The following is a 21111-nucleotide window of genomic DNA, read 5'->3' on the forward strand; positions in this document are numbered from 1 at the left end:
AGAGCAGTCAGGACTATTGAAATCAATGCCACTAGCGCGGTGCTTGAAGTGTAGCAAAGTGCTTGAGTGGGGAATTAAGAGTTTGAACTATTTCCTACTGTGCTCGTATTATCACCAGTGCATTTTTAGCATGTTCGCTTACCTTCAGAATAGCATGTCCCAGTGCCAACTTCTGAAGTGTTGTGCAACATGAGCTCAAAATGACACCAGTTTAAGACAAAAATGCATTGCACTCTCCCATATGGACATTCAGGTCCAAAACACGAACAGCTGGAAGTGGCAGGCCTGCCAACAAATTATTTGCAAGGGTTTCACTATTCTCTAATGGCTGATATGGCACATCTAATCATTGTACATTGCGCTGCACACTCAAAGAGCCTTTATTGTATAGAAGCACTCCCCAGCTGAGAGGTTTTTTCACATCCTTACTCTTCTATTTTTGATAAACTAGTCCTACACTTAAGAATCTTAAATGAATTCCTCTGAAATATTCACTAACGAGAACCAGGACTTCACCATTTGCTAATTAATTTTGCATGTATGATCCATTATTTTAAACTCCAGTGCTGAATATAGTTTGGCATTACCACGCAAATAAGCAGGGAAGCCAAGATTAAGGAAAAAAAAAAACAACCAACTTTTAAAAAAATGCTCCTGGCTCTGACAACTAAATAGACATGATACACTATCTATTTTATATATATATTTCAAATAAAAGTCATTCCCCTATTTTTTTTTTTTATTCTCCAAGTCAGTCATTCACAATCTAGTAGGCTGGATTGATAGTGGGTATGTTCTATCCACTGAGATTCACATGTCCTATACTCAAAGTCCTGTCCTCAAATGAAGATTGGAAAAGACGTCTGGGAACATATGGTCCCACCTTCTGTTGAAAGTCAGGCCTTAAGTTAGGTTACCCAAGACAACATCAAAGAGTCTTGGATATTTCCAGCGAGGGTGACTCCACTACCACCTTGGGAAACCTATCCCAATGTTGACTCGTTCTCTCAGCAAAGCACCTTGTTCTTGCATCCAGATAGATTTTCCCCTCAGCAACCTGTGCCTGGTTCCTCTTGTCCTGTGCATCCCTGTACTTTCATCTTCTATACAAACCGTTGTTGAAGCACCTGAAGACCGTGACTAGATTGCCTTCAGCCTTCTCTTCTCTAGGTTGAAAAAAATCCAATTCCTTCAGCCTTTCCTTCTTCATGCATAAAGTTCTTCAGCCCTCTAAATGTTTTGGTGGTCCTCTGCTGGACCCTCTCTGGTTTCCCAATGTCTCTCTGGAACCGGGGGAGCAAAGACGGGGTGCAGTATTCCAGCTGCAGCCTAACAAGAGCAGGGGGAAGTAATCCTATCCCTCAATTTGCTTGCTATGCTCTTGCTGACGCAGCCCAAGGCACGGTTTGCCCTTATTGCTGCAAGGGTCACTGCCAGCTCCACATCCTTTCTGATGAAGGAGAAAAAGGACCAATGGGGTGGTGTGGAAGCTTTTAGAAAAGCATGCAGACATGTACGAGAGTGCATTCAGGAGTGGCAGGCAACTGAGAGAAGAGGAAGAAACACATCTAGTAGTATGTGGACTTCACAGGTGTTATCAAAAATCAGAGGCATGAAGAAGTTAAATACTGAGACATCAAACCACGCCTCTAGTGCATTAATGATATTACAGCCACATACACTAAGCTTTCAAGACAACCTGTTCATAAGCACCACTGCATTTCAGAACTTATTACAATGGCAGTAGCACATTCTAAGCTCAGACTTCTTCCTGAAAGAGACCTTGTTGCCAGGACGATCTCCATTATTCGTTTGCACTACTGAACCAAGCATCTACACAATGAGCTGCTGACTTCATCCCGAACGCTGCAGCAATACTTCTTTATATGCTGCTGCCTGTAATAATTAACTAGTTTTTCATGTGGACAATATAATCAGCTATGCCTCTAAAAACCCAAATAAAGAAAATGAATAGACAAACAAGTGCTTCTACCAACTGCCTGTGAAACAGAAAGCAGCATTTTGTCATTTCTGTAAAGAACAACTGATTTCCCTACTTGACTCATCAAAATCTCTGTGCCTTGAAGGCTACGATTGACTTGAAAACTGTCACTGACCACAAATTATAACAAAACACCCCAAGACAATGTGACATTTTTAACGTCTCCGTTTGTGGCAGTTTGGAGACTCTGAAACTGCATTTCAGTCCCGAGACACATTCTCCAGAAGGTGGCTACTTCTGACCCACCCCCAGAAGGGATGCTTTTGAAGTTTTCAGCTTATATATGTTCACCTTCTGGATTGCACTGAACATAACTGTAACGTTTCTTACATCCAGTCTTCCAGTAACTGCCTGAGGTGCTACCATCGATTAAGGTTTTCAATACAGTCCACAGACTTTAACACTTCATAACTTAGCATGGTCTTGTGATTCTTTCCACACACTACCAAGTCTCAAAAAAAAACATGCTGCTTCCCCCCACCCCTCCCAACTTGGTCTCAATTACTTCAGCCAGTTACTCAAAGAAATGAATGATGAAGAACTTAGCAGACTTTCGAATTAAGATAAACTGAAAAGTCATATTTATGCCTCACTACACTCCGACCACTGTACATCAGAAGCAGAGTAACTCATAACTCGTGTCAACAACTGAAGCACGATTCAATGCCAAGAAGCAGCTGTATTTAAAAAAAAAAAAAAAACCCCAAACCAAAACACTTCCTTACTCAGACCTGCTTCCTTTTTGTATCCAGAGTCTTATGTGACTCCATAGAAATAAAAACACTGGCTGTGCAGAGCCACTACAGGCAGGCAGCGTTGCTAAAATTTCTTTACTGAAAGAGCGGTCAGTCACTGGAACAGGCTGCCCATGGAAGTGGTGGAGTCCCCATCCCTGGAGGTGTTCAAGAAACATGTAGACATGGCACTTCAGGACACGGTTTAGCAGGCATGGTGGTGTTGGGTTGATGGTTGGATCTGATGATCTTAGAGATCTTTTCCAACCGTAATGATTCTATGATTCCACCCTCTGTTAAGCCTCAGCAACAGCACTGCTTCATGTTCATCAGTTGCTTTATTGGGAAGCCACTTCTTCCCTTTTGACTCTCACAGTCCCAAATGAGTGCACCTCTCTCCAGGTCTCTGTGCCCTCAGACTCCATTGAAGATACAACCATTCTGCATACACAGCAGCTGCAAATCTGTCACGCTTTATCATCAGCATGCAAGATCATATTCCAGAAAACATAAGGCCCTGGAACTTGCCAAAGACATTGACCTCTCATTCCCTAGGCCGCTCAAAGACGCTGAACCCAGCAGAGGGCTAATCCACAGCGCGAAGACAAGGGAAGTCAACCGCCCCAGCCAGGTGCCTCTCAACACCAGAAAACCAGCAGATTGCACAGATGCTGCTGATGACTTCATGTGGCCCATGAAAACTTTTTTAGAAGGATGAAGACTCTCCAAGTACAGCTGAATGAGTAGGATTAGGAGCAATTCCTCTGCATCTTGATAACTAAAAACCCAAAGCAGCCATAAACTCAGAGTGCCACAGTCTCTTCCAGAGCTGTCCCATTTCGCCCTTTCCCCATGCACCCATTAGAAAAATGACGCTGCACTGGAAATTAAAAGATAGAAAAATACATTAACAGGCTCCTACTGAAGACACACCACCCACCAAAGAATATGAAACTAACAGCTGAAGTCTTCGCAAAAAAAATATTCCCCCCCCCAAACTTACAGTTTAGTTATTACTAAGTGCACAAGCACAGACCGAGACACAACTGTTTTACATCAAGGGTGACACACGATCGCTATCCAGATCTTCACAGCAATAGAGTCCAACCACAGAAGGAAAACAAGGCATCCATACAATTAAACTTCTGGAGTTCATGGGATTAGGCAAAGCATTATTCATATCACCACACTGTCAGGTCTTGACAGCCATACCTAGATTGCAAGATACAGCCTGGAGCACACTAAGAGCAGTCCACAGACGTTGGCTTCACAATGCTTTCAAAGGCACCACCTTTAACTGCACACCATGTCACAATAACATAGCAACTACCAGCAAATAAAAAAAGATGGTATTTACAAATCTCCTAGATCATTTTCTGCAGTTTTACTGCCATCCCAAACAACACTCAATTCAAGCTTCCCCAGGCAGCCTGCGAGGAGTTCCAAGGCACCGTGGCTGCAGTCCAGGGAGGAAGCAAAATCCAAGAACTTGTGGGTGACACCTTCAGCAATCTCGCTTCCTCCCAGATGACACTGACAGTTACGCAATGCAAAACACTGCTCTGCCTTGTCTGAAGGTCCTTACTGATCAGTAGCTCTAAAAAACCCCCAAACTGCTCACCCTCATACGCCGGAGGCAACTCCACATCCCTCACAGAGTCTTCGTGGTCCCTGGCCTCAAGGGTTCCCATGAAGATGGACAGCCCTGGCACAAAGCAGTGCATGGGAAGTTCAGAAACTTCCCTTTCCCATATGCGCTCAGTGGAGATGATGCAGAGACTGGACAAAATCTGACCTTCATCCCTTCAAAGTTCAAGAAACAAAAGGCATGACAGAGTAAATACTCATACTCCTCCAACCACCAGCAAGTGCGCTGCTTCCAACTGCCTTCAGAGAAGGCTCTTTGCTACCACCTTCCACGAGATAATTTAGAATCACCTCTTACATAGCATTGTTCTTCAGATTTCAGCTCCCAGCAGCCATCAATTAACTGAAAAACTCATCTGTCATTTCAAGAGATAACGAAGCCTAAGACTCATGACTTCTGGATACCATCTGATTTTTTAATATCTCATTCATGTTTTCCAAAAGGCTGAAGTTGCCAGGACTAGTATATTTATGTTCTACTACTTCATAAGTCGTCAAAAAATCTGCTAGCTTTTAGTCAGTTCCTATATGCAAATCCCAACTTTATAACATTTCTAAACAGCTCTAGCATTATCATGGGTACAATTTATAACTCTTCCATTTCATTTAAAAAGACACTGAACTGGAATTGGTCTGGAATAATTCAGTAGGAACAATACTCTCCTTCAATAAATCTGTTAAACATTGTTTTCCAAATCTAATGATAAATCCTCTAAATTTTATTTTCATTTTTATGGAGCTGCATATATTAAAGCGTATAGCCTTATGAATCATCTTCACAGCCAACCAAGCAATTTAGTAATCTTGGACACAGTTTATTTAGCCTGAAATAAGCTTGGCTTTGATTATGTGCAAACTACTATGTGTATCTCTTTCTGAATGTATGGAAGATTCTGACGCCTCTGGAGAATAAAAATGCGCTCTAATGACACGAGTATGTTATGTGGATAACTGAGATTACTTTATAACTTAAATATTTATGATCATAAGCCTATACTAGACAAACTACAAAATGATTCCAGCATTCCCTAATTCACTCCATTGGTCCTAGCATTACATAGATCAAAGAACATATTACACAGCAGTCAAAAAGAAAAGTGAATGCCATAGCCTAACTTTTTATTGGCATTTCAGGAGCCGTTGTTCCAATGGCAGCTGCCCTCCTTCAGAGAAAACAGACGCTCGCTCCGTTTGCAAGGCCAGCACCAGGAAGGTGCCACCTGAGCACGCCGAGTTGGTGCTCAGCATCTTCTGCAGAGGTGTTTCCACAGACACAGGAGCTTCGGACTGCATGAGAACTGTTCACAGCAGAGGCCAAGCTGACCGCCTGCAGTTCGGACCACGCACTTTGTATCTGTCCATGGCAGCTGTCATCATCTGTCCTCTCCAGCCGCACAGCTCACTGTCGTCCTCGCGCAAGGATCAGCTCCATCCCCTAGGCAAGCCTCAGCAGAACACCCTACGTTCAGCGATCGCGTGTATTAATGCGAACAAAGCCTTTGTTATGGGTGTGCTTGCACAGAGCCAGAGTTACACACAGTTCATCATCTCCCCATCGCATGACGCAAGTGAGCAAAGCTGCCCCTCGGTGCCCTCAGCCTTGCAAGACCCCGTCTCTCCATGCCCTGCTTAGAGGTCACAGCTATCCCAAGTGTAGAACAAGCTGAGATCCTCATCACCATCATCCAGAGCTGTCAGGCCCCAGTCTCTTGTGTGCTCAGTGGAGAGCAGCCTTTGGGTACAATTTTAAATCGTTGGTATTTCTTACACATTTTGGCAACTAACATTCTAACCACAGGATACCTCAGATCATTTTCTTTTGCAACAGAGAAGCAAACTATGTTGCTCCTTCCTACTTCTGCCATGATTAAGCATCTGATTCACTCTCAACATCCTTAAGATGACTGAAATTTTTTCTCTCCCAATATAAAATAAACTCAGGCATGAAAATAAAGGTAACTATTTCAGAGGCCGTTTGGCAGCTTTACGATCTTTTTACAGGTAGAAAACTCTGTGATGCAAGTGACAACAGCACCCCTGAATGTCTCCTGGCTTCTAATCCGTCCACGTGAACACCTGACCCTCTATTTTTAATTTAGTAGTGCTGACCTCAGTGTCTGAATGACAATCTCAGAAACAACGCAGACTTAATTGCAGCTACAACAAGTTACACAAGAAAGATCCTGCTTCTGACATAAAAATAAATTAAAAAAAAAATGTATGGGAAAGCAGAAACTCCTCGGAACTGCTTCTGTAGAGGATTTTCCAGAATCTTTGAAAGAGTATCCATGGCTTTAAAGGGAAACCAAAATGCGATCACAGCAGATCTTCCCCGAGCGCATGGACACCAAAACATAGCACGCACTCAATGCACTGGAATCGGAGAAAGGCAGTCCTCCTGCATTTCTGCATCAGGGCCCCCTCCTGCATTTCTCCTGCAAGAAGGGATCAATGCGGAAAGAGCTGGCACCGATACACAGACTCGTCACGCAGGAGCTTGTCAGCAGCAGGGTCTGAGGGAGAAGAAAGACCAGACAGCTTCCTCCAGTGCCGTTGCTCTTCTGATGTACCTCCCCGGGTTCAGCAGCAAGGTCTTTTCCTTCCTCTGCCTTCTTTCTCCAAATGGGAACAACACAGACTCGGTTCCCTATTTTATCACGTCTGTTTTCTCTTCTTAGATCATTCTTAGGAAAGGCTTCACACTGAAAGAATACTTTTTAGACCAGCTTTTATAACTGAATAATGATGTGTACTGCACAGCGTACACAGCATGTTATGGCAGACAGCGTTTAATCGCTGTCGTTTCTTGACTGGTAGTTCTGCTTTGATATCATAGCTACAAAGGTAATAACAGAAATCAAAAACTTCACAGCCTGCCTGCAGAGTGGGGTTAATTGCCACCTCTGCCTTGAAGGGTACTGCTGGTTTAGTCTCAGCTGAGCTCTCCACTCAACCCAGGCCAAATTTAGCCATCACTGATGTTAATTTGGGCCAGCCACTCACTAAATAATTTTGAAAAAGAGGAAATAACCATAAGACAGAACAAACAGGGCAGAGGGAAGTCAGTAGGAAAGCCAACACACTTCTCTGACCTGTGGCAGCAGAGAGACACGGAAACAGGGCAGGAGGAAGGGGCACAGAGCTTCACAGGTGACACCATTTTGCACTATGCAGAAAAGACAGCAAGATAAAGCAGGCTATCACTGGAACAACATTGTCTTCTTGAATGGCGCCATTTCTGCTTCAGGAAAAAACAGCTTTATCAAGAACAGCATCATAAATTGAAGAGGCATCCAAACCTTATAGACTTGTCCATATGTCCCGTTTCCAACAACCTGCACCAGTTCAAATATTCCCGCAGGGTCCTGCAAAAACCAGAAGAAACAACATTATTTGCAGCAAAGCAACCGCTTCATAACGGAACGTAACTGTACACGATGAAAACGAAAACATCTGTGGCACATCTCCTAATGATCCGTATTACACACTACAGGGGAGACAGCCAAACAACAGGATTAATGCGAAAGTTTTCAGGGAAGTTGCTCAAAACTCTATACACAAAACAACTCTGTGAAGATTTGTGGCATGGCAATACAGCAGGTACAACAAATAAATGGAAATGTCTGAAGAATACAAGAATTCAACAGATTCAGCTTAGCAACAGAATAAGGAATAAACTCCGGGCTTAAAACACTGAGCCAGCCCGGAGGCTGAGCTGCTGTCTTCTGCATTGAAATGCTCAGCACTAGCAGTGTAACAAAGGAAAGAACCTAAACAAGAGAACTGAAAAAAATGCAATATAAAGCACCCGAGTCTGATTACCTTCGGAAAAGGGAAACGTATCATCCCAGGCAATCCGAACACTACAGGTGGGCTGAGAATGCTCAGTTGCCCTGCTTTGCAATGGTAACAGGGTGAATTTGGCTGATGTCTTGGCTTTGAACCCGAACTAGATTGCTGTTAATTTACACGGCAGATTCGTGTGTCAAGCGATCAGTGACCACATCAGCCAACCTTCGTCCTACTGGTTTAGCACCAGTTGCTCTAAATCCAACCACCGCAGCAGATGCCCTTCTCCTATGGCGAGCAGCTGCAGCCTTCCAGATACAGGAAGACCATCTTCTTGCAAAGCATGAGCAAGTAAATCTTTGCTCCTGCGTGACTGAGCACATTGAGAAATCTGTTGCTTCAGTTAAAACTCACTTGAGAGATTTATATAAAAACATTAAGAACTCAAGAGACCCGGTTCTTGGTTTCTGGCAGAGCCATTTATCAGTCTGCTCATTTCTCGGGATGATATCATTGAGAGATTTATAAAAAATATTATTAACTCCATGTGTCAGTTTTACCACATCTGTTTCGGCAATCTGTCATGTCAGTTGATGCCTAGTGGTACTGCCGAGGGATGTGATACAGAAAAACACTATCTCAGAAGTACAATTTCTATGACCCTGGTTGCAAAACTTTTTTTTTTTTAAGGTATCGAGCTACTTCTCCACTCCACTCATATATGTCATTCTTTTAATATAACTAATGCTTTCTTCATATCTGATATGGAAATGTTTACTTAGGCAAAATCCCAGTGAAAACATACAGGTTTTTTTCTGAGCAGATTCTGCCTTTACTGGCAAAAGTGTCATGAATAAATGGCAATAGCTTTCACTGACAAAACAATGCAGCAGATTTCCACAACTGAAAGTATTAATTAGTTAATGTGGTTTTGCCTTTAAGTTAAATGAGTTTTAATCTTATACTTCCTGGATTGTCAATCTCACAAGATTTTTTTTTTTGTTTTAAAAAACCTAATTAACACTACATAAACCAGATCACATCACTTACTTTTGACGCATGAACAGGCCAGTTCTATCTCTTATTTTTAAGACAAGGTAGCAAGCCTAGGCCTTCCAGACTTAAACCCCAATTCTAAAATCCCTCAGAGAAAAGGAAGTCAATGGGACCACTCTTGTATGGAGCTAACCACAGGTGTAAGAACGTTTGCAACACTGGGATCTTTGTAAAGCGCTTTGCTTCCTTCTCATTTCTTCATTTTTCGTTTCCACTTCTCTTGGATACAGATGAGCCATATACTTTGCTTCAGCAGAGCTGAAGTCAGCAATCATCCATTGTCGCTGCTAAAGCAACAGATGGGTGCTGCAAACCTCTGCCTCCCGTGCGACCGTCCCACAGAGCTGTGCCTTGGGTTGCACGCGGTCCGTGGAGTGAAACGCACGGCGGCTCTCTGAGGAACTCTTCCACACAAGGGCCTCCATGCACAGTTTCTACTGCACTCCTCCGCGGGAAGCACGAGCAGCACCCCATTGCCACCTGCCTCTGCTGCAGAAAGCAGCACTGCTGAATTGAGAGGTGTTCAAAGCGCACAGAAACCTAGAGGAACCTAAACTGCATTTGTCAACTTGCAGCTTGCAACTATCCCTCTCACTTAAACAGGTGCTCTGTCCTCACTCTTCTTCTCCAGGCTTACTTATTATGCAAATATAATAATTTGATGTGCCTCCAAACCAGCTTCTGTCTCTCCCTCCAATCAATTTCATTCTGATTTAGCATCCTAATAGCTTGCTTCTAAAAGTTTCAGACACTCTAGGAAAAACCCCAACAATTATCTAAATAAATGTTAGCATTAACTTTAATATTGCGAAAATCCTACCCTGTCCTTGCTAGCCAATTGAGCATTAATGTCTCCAGCCTCCGCAGCTCTGAGTGCAGCCAAAACACTTGGCCATCTCTCTTCTTTTAATCAGGACACCGTAGTGAACCCAGCCTTGTTAAGAGTTGTCAAGGATATTAATCTGGGCTCTGACTTTGGTCCTTGGATTGCCCTTGTTTGCTTGGACATCAGCACTGCATCGTTCGCTGGCATTCTTCACAACTGGCCAACTTCTTAATTATGCTGTGCTTCCTCTCAGCTACCACTTAAGCCCTGTGGTCCATCTAACCCTTCACCAGCCAGCCCCTGCCAGATTGCTAGGTCCACTTTGACAGACGCCAAAATCCTGGCCTGAACATTCATCACAGTAAGGTTAATTACTGTAATGCGCTGGACCATATGGCAGCCTTCTTGCTTCCCTGCAAGTCATCTGCAGAGCACTCGCAAGGCAAGAACAAGGCTGCTGACCCAGAGGCATCCAGGCCACATCCATCTCCTCTGCAAGGCAGAATGAAAAACAACGCAGGCAGCAAGAGCCCAGCCGAAATGCACTTTTCACCACCTCTGCAGCTAAACAAGATACAGGTGTCTGGAGCTCAAGTTCTTCTGCAGTGCCTCTGCACCTAGCACATAACGCAGAGATCAGAGGCTTTTCAACCACCTGACTGCCCTGATGAACCTAGGGCAGGAGCACCCCAACAAGATGCTCCCGCAGCATTTGGAAACTGCAGCCCAAACTACCTCTTTCCAGGAAAAGCGGAAAGCCCTGGCGAGCACCCACTTGGCGGGCACCAGGCTGGCTCACGCAGCCTGAAAACGACCCCCGTCACAGTTGTGCCTCCCCGCCGGGCTTCCCGAGGGCAGTGAGGCTGGCAGGGGCACAGCTCCAGGCAGCTCCCACCGGCCCCAGGAACACCCATGACAAGGCGAAGGTAAAGCACCCGTCTTCAGAGCACTCCTACAGGGCCCAGCCTCGCCCGCCTCCCACTTCCCGCTAAGAACAGACCCCAGACTACGGCTGCTGACGTGCCGAAAAGGTTTCCCCCGAAAGGACACATCTGTGCCTTGCCCTGCCGAGGCTGAGACCTGCCATGGTTCCAGCCCCTGGGAGGTTTCTGCATGGGACGGCTTTGACACAGACCCTGCTGTCTGGTTTGCAGCACTGCTTTTTTTCAAATTTCCATGGGTTTCTTACCACTTATTTGAGGAGATAAGATTCATCTGCTAAAGCTCTAAAGAAGAACTTCCACTATTTTGTCTCACCCCCTTGAGCAGAGCCAGGCTGAACTTCTGCTTGCCTAGCCAGGGGCCTTGTGCCGTCTTCACAAACTTTACTGTCTCCGCTGCCTTTCTCCTTTCAGTGTCTGGTCTGGAACACCCTCCTCGCCATGTGATTATTGCAAAGGCTTCTCCAGCCCTCTTTCTTTCTTTTTTTTTTTTCCCCCTGGTATTTTTAGAAAGGAGCTTGCTTTGGTTTCACTGTCTGGGGCTGGCTGCTTTTTGCCACAATTGAACTCTTCTCTTCTGTGGAGTGTGCTCCAGAAAAGCACTGCCTCAGCTGGATGGGGCTGATGGGTGGTCAGCTTCAACGCAAAAACCAAAGGGGAACTAAGGGGCACCACACACGTCCCTGTCCACTGTCTGTGGATACGGAACGCTAGCAGCGGGGCTCTTAATGTGGCCAAAATCTGAATTACGTTAAAAGCCTAAAAACACAAGAGCATAACGATAAAAATTCATAGCAAAATAGGTGAATGATGATTTTTTTTCACCTTCAAAGAAAAAAAATAAAAGCCCAGACCTCAGAAAACCCGCAGAAGCCCAAACCCCACGCACACATTCTCCGCTAGCACACCCTCCCCGCGTCCCATCCGTCCCTGCCGCGGTCACGCCGCCCTTCGGGCCGCTCACCTCGGCAGCGGGCAGGGCAGCGCTGCGCTCCGGGACGCGCCTGCCGCGCCCGCGGTCGGGACCGCTCGGCCCCGCACGCAACAGGGCAGGGCCAACCCCGGCCCCGCAGCCTCCCGGCCCCGCCGCCCGCTTCAGCGAGCGACCGCTCTCCGCGGGTGACGCGGGGACGGCACCGCCGCGGCACGGCCACGCGTGTCCTAAACCCCCTCAGATAACGGGCTCGGGGAGCAAACCCCGGGTGAAGCATGCCCCCCCCCCCCCCCCCCCCGCCGCCCCTTACCCGCAGCGCGGCCAGGTCGATGCCGTCCAGGCTGCGGGCGGCGCAGTCCCGGGCCATGGCGCCGAGGCGAGGCGGCAGCGGCGGCCCCGCCGCCCCGCGCTAACGGTCCCGCGGCGGCCTGGCCGAGCCCCGGCGAGCGCGGCGGGGCGGGCGGGCATGCCCGGCCGGGAGGAAAGCCCTCCCCGCCCGGCGGAGGCAGCCCCGGCCGGACCGCGCCGCCGGTAACTTTTCGCCGAGACGGTTCCTCGGGAAAACTTTGCGAGGAAGTGACGTGCGGCGCCGCGCCGCGCCGGCGGGGGTCGGGGACACCTGCCCGGGGGGGGACACGCTCCAGCCCCTTCCCCTCAGGTGCGAACCGGAGCCCACGGGGGCGGAGTCCCTGCTGCCCCACCACCACCACCCGGGAGGAGCCCGCACCCGGGGAGCAGGGGAGCACCCCGACCTCCCTCCCCCCCAGCAACCCTGTCCCACAGCTCCGGGGCCAGCGCCGGGTGCTCACTTTCCAGTGGTGCCCAGCGACAGGACAAGGGGCAACGGGCACAAACTGAAGCAGAGGAAGTTCCAGCTGAACATGAGGAAGAACTTCTTCACCCTGAGGGTGACGGAGCCCTGGCACAGGCTGCCCAGGGAGGCTGTGGAGTCTCCTTCTCTGGAGATATTCAAGACCCGCCTCGACAAGGTCCTGTGCAGCCTGCTGTGGGTGACCCTGCTTCGGCAGGGGGGTTGGACCAGTGACCCACAGAGGTCCCTTCCAACCCCGACCATTCTGTGATTCTGTGTGACTCCGTGCAGCACGCTGCCGCAAGCTCCGCTGCTCCTTACGGTCTCTTTCACCCTGTAATTACGACCGCAGAAAGTACACGGTGTGCAACTGTGTTGGAGCAGGTGGGAAGACTCGCAGGTATTTTTGGGCCTCGTATTTAGAGGCGAAGATCGGCAGAAAGGCACGTTACTGAGATAAAGTCCTTAAATAGTCCTGGATGATGCTCAGGGCTGGGACGTTGTCCCCGCACAGAGAACGCGGGCGACGGGGCCGGAATCAGCACTTTCACAACCACAGACTTGAAACCAAGACCCAGCGGTCAAAGCATCTTCAGCGCCCACGAGCACGCCGCGGCAGACGCAACGCCAGCAGCAGAGCGGCGGTGTGGTAACCAAGGCATTCGGCAATTTCCTTGAAAGAAATACCGATGCGTTGTTCAGCTTCAAAGTATTCCTGTAAAACAGCCCACGCTGGGTACGTTCTCTGCTCAAGCCACCCGGGCTTTTTGCCTGTGGGCCGGCAGATTGATGCACTGCAAACAGATTTGAGGCTGATTGCTGCATTAAAGCATAACTTGGTTGGAGAACTAAACATGCGTAACACAGCTACGCAGGGCAGGGGCAGGAACCCGCCCGCAGTGGCAGCCCAGCCCCTCGCTCTCCCCCAGGCAGCATTTGGAAAACTCCGTCCCTCACACCGCCTTTGACAAAGTTAAGCCACACTTTTACTCCCCACGATAGCCTTCCTGCCTTACAGAAATCTGTCGTTCGCCTTTCTGCTTGTGTTGTTTCTCACAATCCCTCTTTATCTCTTCTCTAACCTTCGGGCTGTCCTTTGTCTCCTGCCACTTTCCGCTTCCTTCCCGCTGCCCTGGTGAGAACTGGAGTGAAACTCCCAGTTGTTGTCTACCAAACACCCTCTCTCTTGCTCCATATCTTAGATTCTTTGTCAAAATTAATCCAAAATTAATCCTACCTGCATTGCTCGCTTCTGGTGAGCACACCAACCTGTGGATTTATTTCCACTGGACAGAAAGCTCTACCCAAAAATGATACAAAGATCTGGTTTTAGAAGTATAATATGGCCTGCAGTATTTCTGCAGGCACGTCTCAGTATCTCTCCGCTGCGTGCTCTGTCACCACCTCTCACTGTCTTCCCTCCGCTGAACCCTGCTGCTGGTCGAGTTTCTGTGGACACTCCAGTCCCCCTTGCACCATTGTGGGCAGAGCTTCCTAAGCAATTCTCCCATCTTTTCCCCATAAAAGCCTGGCAGGTCCAAGAGAAGTGACCACTGGTTTTGTCACTGATATTCACAGCAGATCTGAAGGTGAAAATGCCACCAGCACAAGGCTACTTTTCAGAGCAGAACCAGATTTACAGGCCCCGAGTCCTTCATCGCCAGCCCGATGACTGGTTCTGCAGAGACAGCAACCGTGCTCCGAGCATCCCCTGCGGCCTCGTGCCCTGCCTCTGCTCCAGCCCTCCCCAAAGCGCCGCACAGACGGGATGCTTCTCCCGTTGCTGCCTGGCAAGCGGGCTGTCGCACCTTGCTCTTCTGCGTGAAGCCACGAGGCAGAGTAACTCCCACGAATTGGGAAATCCAATGCCTTAGCACAGCCTGACTGTTTAGAAACTAGAAACTCACCTGCATCTCATCAATAACAAAAAGTGAACAGGATCCCTTAAGAATAAATTCAATTAAAAAAAAAACCACCACCAAAACACAACAAACATGAGAGACAATTAAATGCTATCAGCACAGCTTTCCTCTCTAACAGCCGAAGCCAAACCCCTCCAGCCAAATTCAGCAACCACAGACCTGAACATAAAAACCTTTCGAACGCCTCCGTGCATGCAAAGGATGTTTTGTACTAAAAGGGAAGTGCAAGCATGAAGGTGGAAGAACTTCCTTTGTTTCAGCAAAGGAAATGCCATTGTACCCCAGAAGTGCAGGGCTAACCCTGAGCTCTTCTGTCTGCGTGTCCGCCCCCCTCCCAGCTCAGATCTGGGTTCGCAATAGTAATCCTAATAGTAATTGCCCCTGCCAAACCTGACGCTCAGCAAAGGAAGAGAGCGTTTAAAGCTGAGGCTCAAATTGACATGCTGGGTAGTTTCCTTTAGCTTTGTTTACGCTGGGGTCTCAGCTACAGGTGTGAAGCTGGCAGAGAAAAAACACCAAGAAGATAACTCATAAAAGAACAGGATTTCCTGTCTGCAGGAAATAAACAGCTTCTTAAAACGTGGTTTCAGTCTGAATTGGACAAACTCTTTTCAGCATTTCTTAGTTCTCTGAACTTTAAATTCAGACAAATTGTCATCCAGAAAAACTCACACAGGATCTTCTCCTTGAGCTAATCATTCCCTGATGCTGCTCAGGGAATGGACATCCCTGCCACTTTGGACCTGATGATCTTAGAGGTCTTTTCCAACCTGTGATTCTATGATCATGGCTGCGGGAACAGCCAGGCTTGGCCACTCGTGTCACGCCTGCCACTCCAGAGCCAACCCTCTGCACATACTTCCCAGCATTTCAGGATGCACATCCCAGCTCTGCAACACGCAGCTCTGAAACCCCAAAGCCCAGGTTGGGCGCTCTGCTGCAGAGGCAGGAGGCAAATCCCTCCTGGAGCTGCTTGGTTCCCCTGCTCCCAGCTTCGCGGCAGAGCCAGAGCCCGACCCCAGCGTGCCAGCCTGCCCCAGGACTCCTCTCTGCAGCGGCTCCCCAGCACGTGCTGCAGAGTCAGACAGGATCCTTGCAAACACCAGCTTTCCTTGGCACCAAAATGTTCCCCGAGAGATTTATTTTGCCGGACGTTTTCTTTCCTTCTGGAAGCAAACTGCATTCTGCCAGTGCCAGCGGTGCCTGGTCAGACTGATGCAGACCTTAACGCTCCGACATCAGCACCTTTCTCCCAGAGCAAGAATACTTTACCAAATTCCCCATGCCTTTTGATTTTTGTATCAACTACAGATTTTTGACATCTCTTTAGCGTTTCTTTCCGGCACAACCCTTAACTGAGAGGCAGCAACATGACACAAAAGCCCATGAAATCTGCTTGCAACTACAGACTTCACCCTCCCAACGTTTTGTGCTCATGTGGTTGCACCAGCACCACAAGATACCAGCTGCTAAATGCTGATTTCAGGAGAGTCAATGGGTGGCAACGGCCAGCATGGGATTAAGCCCAGCATTCATCCATGAGTAGGGTCTCTTGGCTGCTGCTTGAATTCATTACCGTTTACAGCATCATTCTGGAAGTGGTTTATTGTTAGTAATGGTTTTCATGAAATCCTGGAGTACAAAAAAAAGAAAAAAACTCTTGATTTATTAGGCCAGTCACTTACTTTAAAGTTGTCCCCTTCCATTTCCAATTATAGCACAGTTTAGTACCGTGGGTGGCTTTCTTAGACTGTCAGGAAAAAGATTATATATTAAACAACTGTCTAGGATTGTATACAGCGTGGGCATGTCTTCATGGTAGCTTGGTGGCAGCCACACAATGCCATGAGGACTATCTGGTGAACACAGAAAAGGAGAGAATACTTTCACCAGGCCCCGCCTTGGAAAAGACCTGGACAACTGAGCGCAGCTGCTGCAAAAATTCTTTGGATCACAGGGGAAGGATTTGAGTTTCAGGCCGTGGACACCCAGTTACTTACATTCCAATTCAGTTAAAAGACGCCAGAAGAGACGAACCACCAACCCCTCCCCCAACCCAACCCACTTTAGGACTTCAGCATTTCTGTGACCCATCCCTGCAGTGCTTGGAAATCGCAGTGAGATGTCTTTGTTTGCCACGGATTGTTGGATCAGGCTCTGAATATTTCTCATGCTTTCTCCTCTTTGAACTAAAGAAAATTCCACTTTATTCCAAACACATGAAGCCTGGGCCAGAAAGGCATACTTCAACCTGAATCTGTCCTCAGATTTGCACTTTGCGGAGGCTGCTGCGTTAGGATTGAGAGACAGGGTTACTACCTTGAGTAAACTGGGAAGACCAGAAATCCAGACAAACCAACCAAACCAGCCATTTCCCGTACAATACTCAGCAGCACATACAGTAGTTTTCAGCTCTTTAAAAATTAAATAACTTCTTTCGGTTCCTGGCAGCCGTGCTGGTTCAGTTTCACAGGATATCCAAAATGAGACCAAACAGCTTCCTTCCCAAAGGATTCCTGAGCGGACAGGCAAGCTGGAAAAAGCGCCTCTCGCTGCTGTCATCACAGCCAGGATGTCCACCTCATTTCCCAGGGCAGAACTTAAAGTCTCCCACAAAACTTGAATTAGTCCAAATGCTGCTCACTGGGTCTCTCGCAGAAATTTATTTGCTTTTCAGCTGCACACAAACGAGCGCGCCCAGGCAAAGCGTGTCCCAGTACGCTGCACACAGAGCACGAGGAGCCCCCTCCTCGCAGGACTGATAACCCTCGCTCACTGCGTGACCCGTGACTTCACAGCATTGTTTCAGCACAGCGCTTCGGAGTTTCTCAAGTCAGGACGCTGCTGCGGGAAGTTTCCCGTTTCCCGTCAGCCCAGTGCCCGTCCCTGCCGTTCCCGACAGCAACCGCACAAACACGGCCAGGGAGAAAAGTTGTATTTTCTGGAACAATGATATTTTGCACTTCTGGCTTTTGGCCTTTCAGTTCCAGTGCCAGTTGAATCCTCAGCTGCGATTTTGCGCAGGAACACACGGATCGCACAGCTCACTTCCACGCAGGGAAGCAGTTATTTCTATTACATCGTCTCCCTACGGGAGTTTTCCTGCTCTAATTTTCTTTTCTCTCCTAAGTCACCGGGTATCTCACTTTGTACACCGGGTATCTGAATACCAACGCAGTATCTGCACGCCATGGTACTACAGTGCACGAGGGCTGGCTGGCAATTCCGCAAAATTAAGAGCAAGATGATTCATTAAAACAAATTAAACTCATACATTTTATAGCACTATTGTATATTACTGCTGCGCAGCCATCTGCCTAGCTGTAAGTTTTTCCTGTCTCTCCCATCATCTGCAGTAATTTCTTCGTTCAAAGTGGCAGCCATCTTAAGTGCTTTGCAAGGAACAGTAGCTATGTTAGTAGGTCACCAGATCCCAATGGGGTTCACGAACACCGTAATGAATTTCAGCCCAACATCTGTCTGCTCTCTGAAACAGATGCAATTATGGGAAAAAAATAGCTGCTGCCTCTTCACAGGCAGATTTCTCCGTAAAATACCCAAAATATAAAGAAAACTGACATAGCATAGTTTCATCGCTACCACACTAAATTTATCAGTCAAAATACCACGTGGCACACGCTTCTTCTGTGACAGCAAGACAAGCTGCTGTAACTGCTCTGGCAGACAGGCAGAGGTTTGTTTGACATTTAGAAAATCTTGCAGGCACGGTTCTGGTTTTGCCAACCAAATGCTAACCTTGGATGACTCAGACCACGGTTCCCTTTTATCCAAACCACTGAAGTTTGGTGGTTAGCTCAGAAGGAACTGGTATCTGAATCACCCTTGGTTTAGAGGAATTGTCAGATAAAAGTCTTGGGCACGAGGTTTTGGGGGCAGGGTGTTGGCTGGGTTTTTTGTTGCCCTCTTCCTCAAAGGAAAGAAAAAAAAAATTCAACAACTTTTAAAGTGGAGACACCTTTCAATGTACTTAAAAAAAATTAGACATCAACTTTATCCTATCTTTTTAACTTTTTCAATGTCATGTGTCAGTCTGGGTACATTCTCAGTAAATTAAACAGATTTTTTTCAGCCATGTTGCAAGTCTAACCTGTGCCTCACAAAATTACACAATTTTAACATTCTCTTTAGCTACAAAAAAAGCCTACCTCATTGCTCAAGTCCCAGTTACATATCTCCAGCTCTCAGGCCCCCTGCTTCTCCTTTTCTTAGAGGAGGAAAAAGGGGAACTGTAATTTATGAGCCCCCATCCAGCCCTCTGGAACAAAACCTGCCCTCTGTGACCTATTAAACATCTTCAGGGAAGTCTCCTCTAGTCTCATTCCAATTTCTATTTAGTTCCAAGTTGCTTTTCATCTCGGTAGTTTGTCAACTTTCAACATTTCAAACACACTTGGGTGCCCCTGCGCAGCGCCTGAGCCTTTTAAATCCTCCTCTTTTCCTCCAGGGAAGTGTATCCCGTCTTTGGGATGGTGCCTAATTGTGTGTGCGTGTGTGTGACTGCTGGATGGGAAAGGCAAGGGGAAGCTCATTGGAGCCTTGAGCAACAGAGTCCTCTTCCAACACTAACTCATGAATAAGTCTCTGCCTTTTCCTGTATAGCCTTGCCAGTCCTATCTAAACATTCTCTATCTTTGTATATTAATAACCAGCATATAACTTCCAGCCAAGTTTCAATTATGTCTGGAACACCGTGCTCAGGCTGGCGAGAGGCAGCCCGGCTCTCACGAGGGTCTGCCAGCGCTCTCGCTGCACTCTGCAGCCCAGCCGGGAAAGCGGTGGGCAGGTGCCCTCGCCTCGGTGCCGCTGCCGCACAGCGCAGCTGGCAGCTGAGACTGTAAGCATTTTAAAAATTAAATTTGACAAGTTGTTCGGTGGCTTGGGAAGAATGGGAAGCCTCTGTATGTCTGCCAGACACTCACCGGTATTTAGTCATGGAAGTTTTGTGGGCAGGAATGTGTTTGCGCAGGTCCGAGACAGGGTGTATTCACTGTTTTTATTGATAACCTGGAAACAAACACCAAATAATCGCTGCTTGGTTCACAGTGGGCACAAAGCAGCAGCGCGGCAAGCGACACAGGGCTGCACTATGTAGCGTGCACGGCTCAGCAACCTGAACCCCTGCAAACAACATTCATCTTCACAGCAGCTTGCAGCAGGTGATGCGCAAGCCCAGCTTGCGTGCGGTGGGGTGGAAGGGCTGTGGCACAGACCCCCGCCTTCCCACGCCGGCCCGGCTGCACCCAGCACAGCCCGGACACCGCCCAGAGCGCTGAATCCCCGAGGCACTTGCGAACGGTACAAAAGGGAGCGAATCTGTGGGAACAGCTTGGTGCAACGCTGTGGCAGAAGGGCTGATGGGATCGCGGCTGCACAAGCAGAGAAGACAGACCAGGGAAGGGACTTCACCCCCCGTACGGCTTTGCTGAGATGGATGCTGGAACAGCAGCTCCAGCATCTTTCTAACAACGCGCAGAGCAGAAATGAAGACTTGGATTCAGTGCAAGGAAGTGGCAGGAAAACTAACAGCCAAGGACTAAATGGCTTACTGCGCCCACCTTGCACAGCTAAAGCTCTTACATTATTAAAAAGAGAAGTGACTTTATATTCTCTCCTAAGGAGAAAATAGCGGGCATTTTCAAAACAAAAGGCATAACGAGAGCCAGCAGCTGAAGCAGAAATCAGACAGTTAAAATAAAAATCCAAAAACACCACATTAGAAACAAAGGCACCACACGTCATCAGACCTGTTGGTTTCCATGTGTCATGGGTCTCTCACTTTCTGGTTCCTAGGGTAAATAAAAGAGCACGCAGACCTCCCCAGATCACAGCTGCTCTCGGCTGCCTCTCAGACCGTTTCACTAATCCAAAGTGACTGGCCAACAAGATGTGCTGCCCACAGCAGCTCCTGTGCCACCCGGGCGAGCTGTCCCCTCCGCAGGGCTGCCTGGCTGCTTTCCAGCAGCCGAGTCACAGCCAAGCCCAGGCCTGGCACCCTGCACCGCACTTGGGCTTAGCCTTCCAGCAGGGAGAACTGCGGATTTAAACCAGCTTCCCTTTTCACAGCAGCTTAAGTTCTTAAAGGAGTTTAGCTCCATAAACCAATTAAGCATCTTTAAGTCCCTGAGCTCTCATACCTTCTCCGAGCAGTTTGCGTGCTTACACTGCTTTAAAGGGTAAAGCTGGTTTCATCTGGCCGAGACCTGAGCATCTTAGGAGGTCACAGGGGGAGCAATCCCAAGCAGAGTCTGCGAGTCTGGAATCCTCTGCAGACCAAATCTGGGGTGCTGCGCTCCCGTGGCCTCATTTCTGCAGGCAAATTCTTACAGGTTTGGAAAAGGCCAGCTTCACCTTTAATTCTTTGCTTTCCAGAAGCCCCAGTTCTAGGTTATCAAGTAATAGATGGCCCACGCGCTCAGAAGCTTTACACG

At 47.8% G+C, this 21111-nt stretch overlaps 1 protein-coding gene across 4 annotated transcripts in view; it reads right to left on the reverse strand.

Moving 5' to 3' along the window:
- NRK (Nik related kinase) overlaps nt 1–12323 on the reverse strand; it is a 109373-nt gene extending 97050 nt beyond the window's left edge. For all 4 annotated transcript variants that reach the window (XM_075435251.1, XM_075435253.1, XM_075435252.1 and 1 more), the window contains exons 1-2: nt 12240–12323; nt 7683–7748 (exon numbers count right to left, since the gene is read on the reverse strand). In XM_075435251.1, the coding sequence (XP_075291366.1) occupies nt 7683–7748; nt 12240–12296 (123 nt within the window). In that variant the 5' untranslated portion in view covers nt 12297–12323. The remainder of the gene's footprint in view (nt 1–7682; nt 7749–12239) is intronic.
- Between the last annotated feature and the right edge of the window lie 8788 nt (nt 12324–21111).

The sequence above is a fragment of the Opisthocomus hoazin genome, chromosome 14 (assembly GCF_030867145.1).
Source record: "Opisthocomus hoazin isolate bOpiHoa1 chromosome 14, bOpiHoa1.hap1, whole genome shotgun sequence".
NCBI lineage: Eukaryota > Metazoa > Chordata > Aves > Opisthocomiformes > Opisthocomidae > Opisthocomus > Opisthocomus hoazin.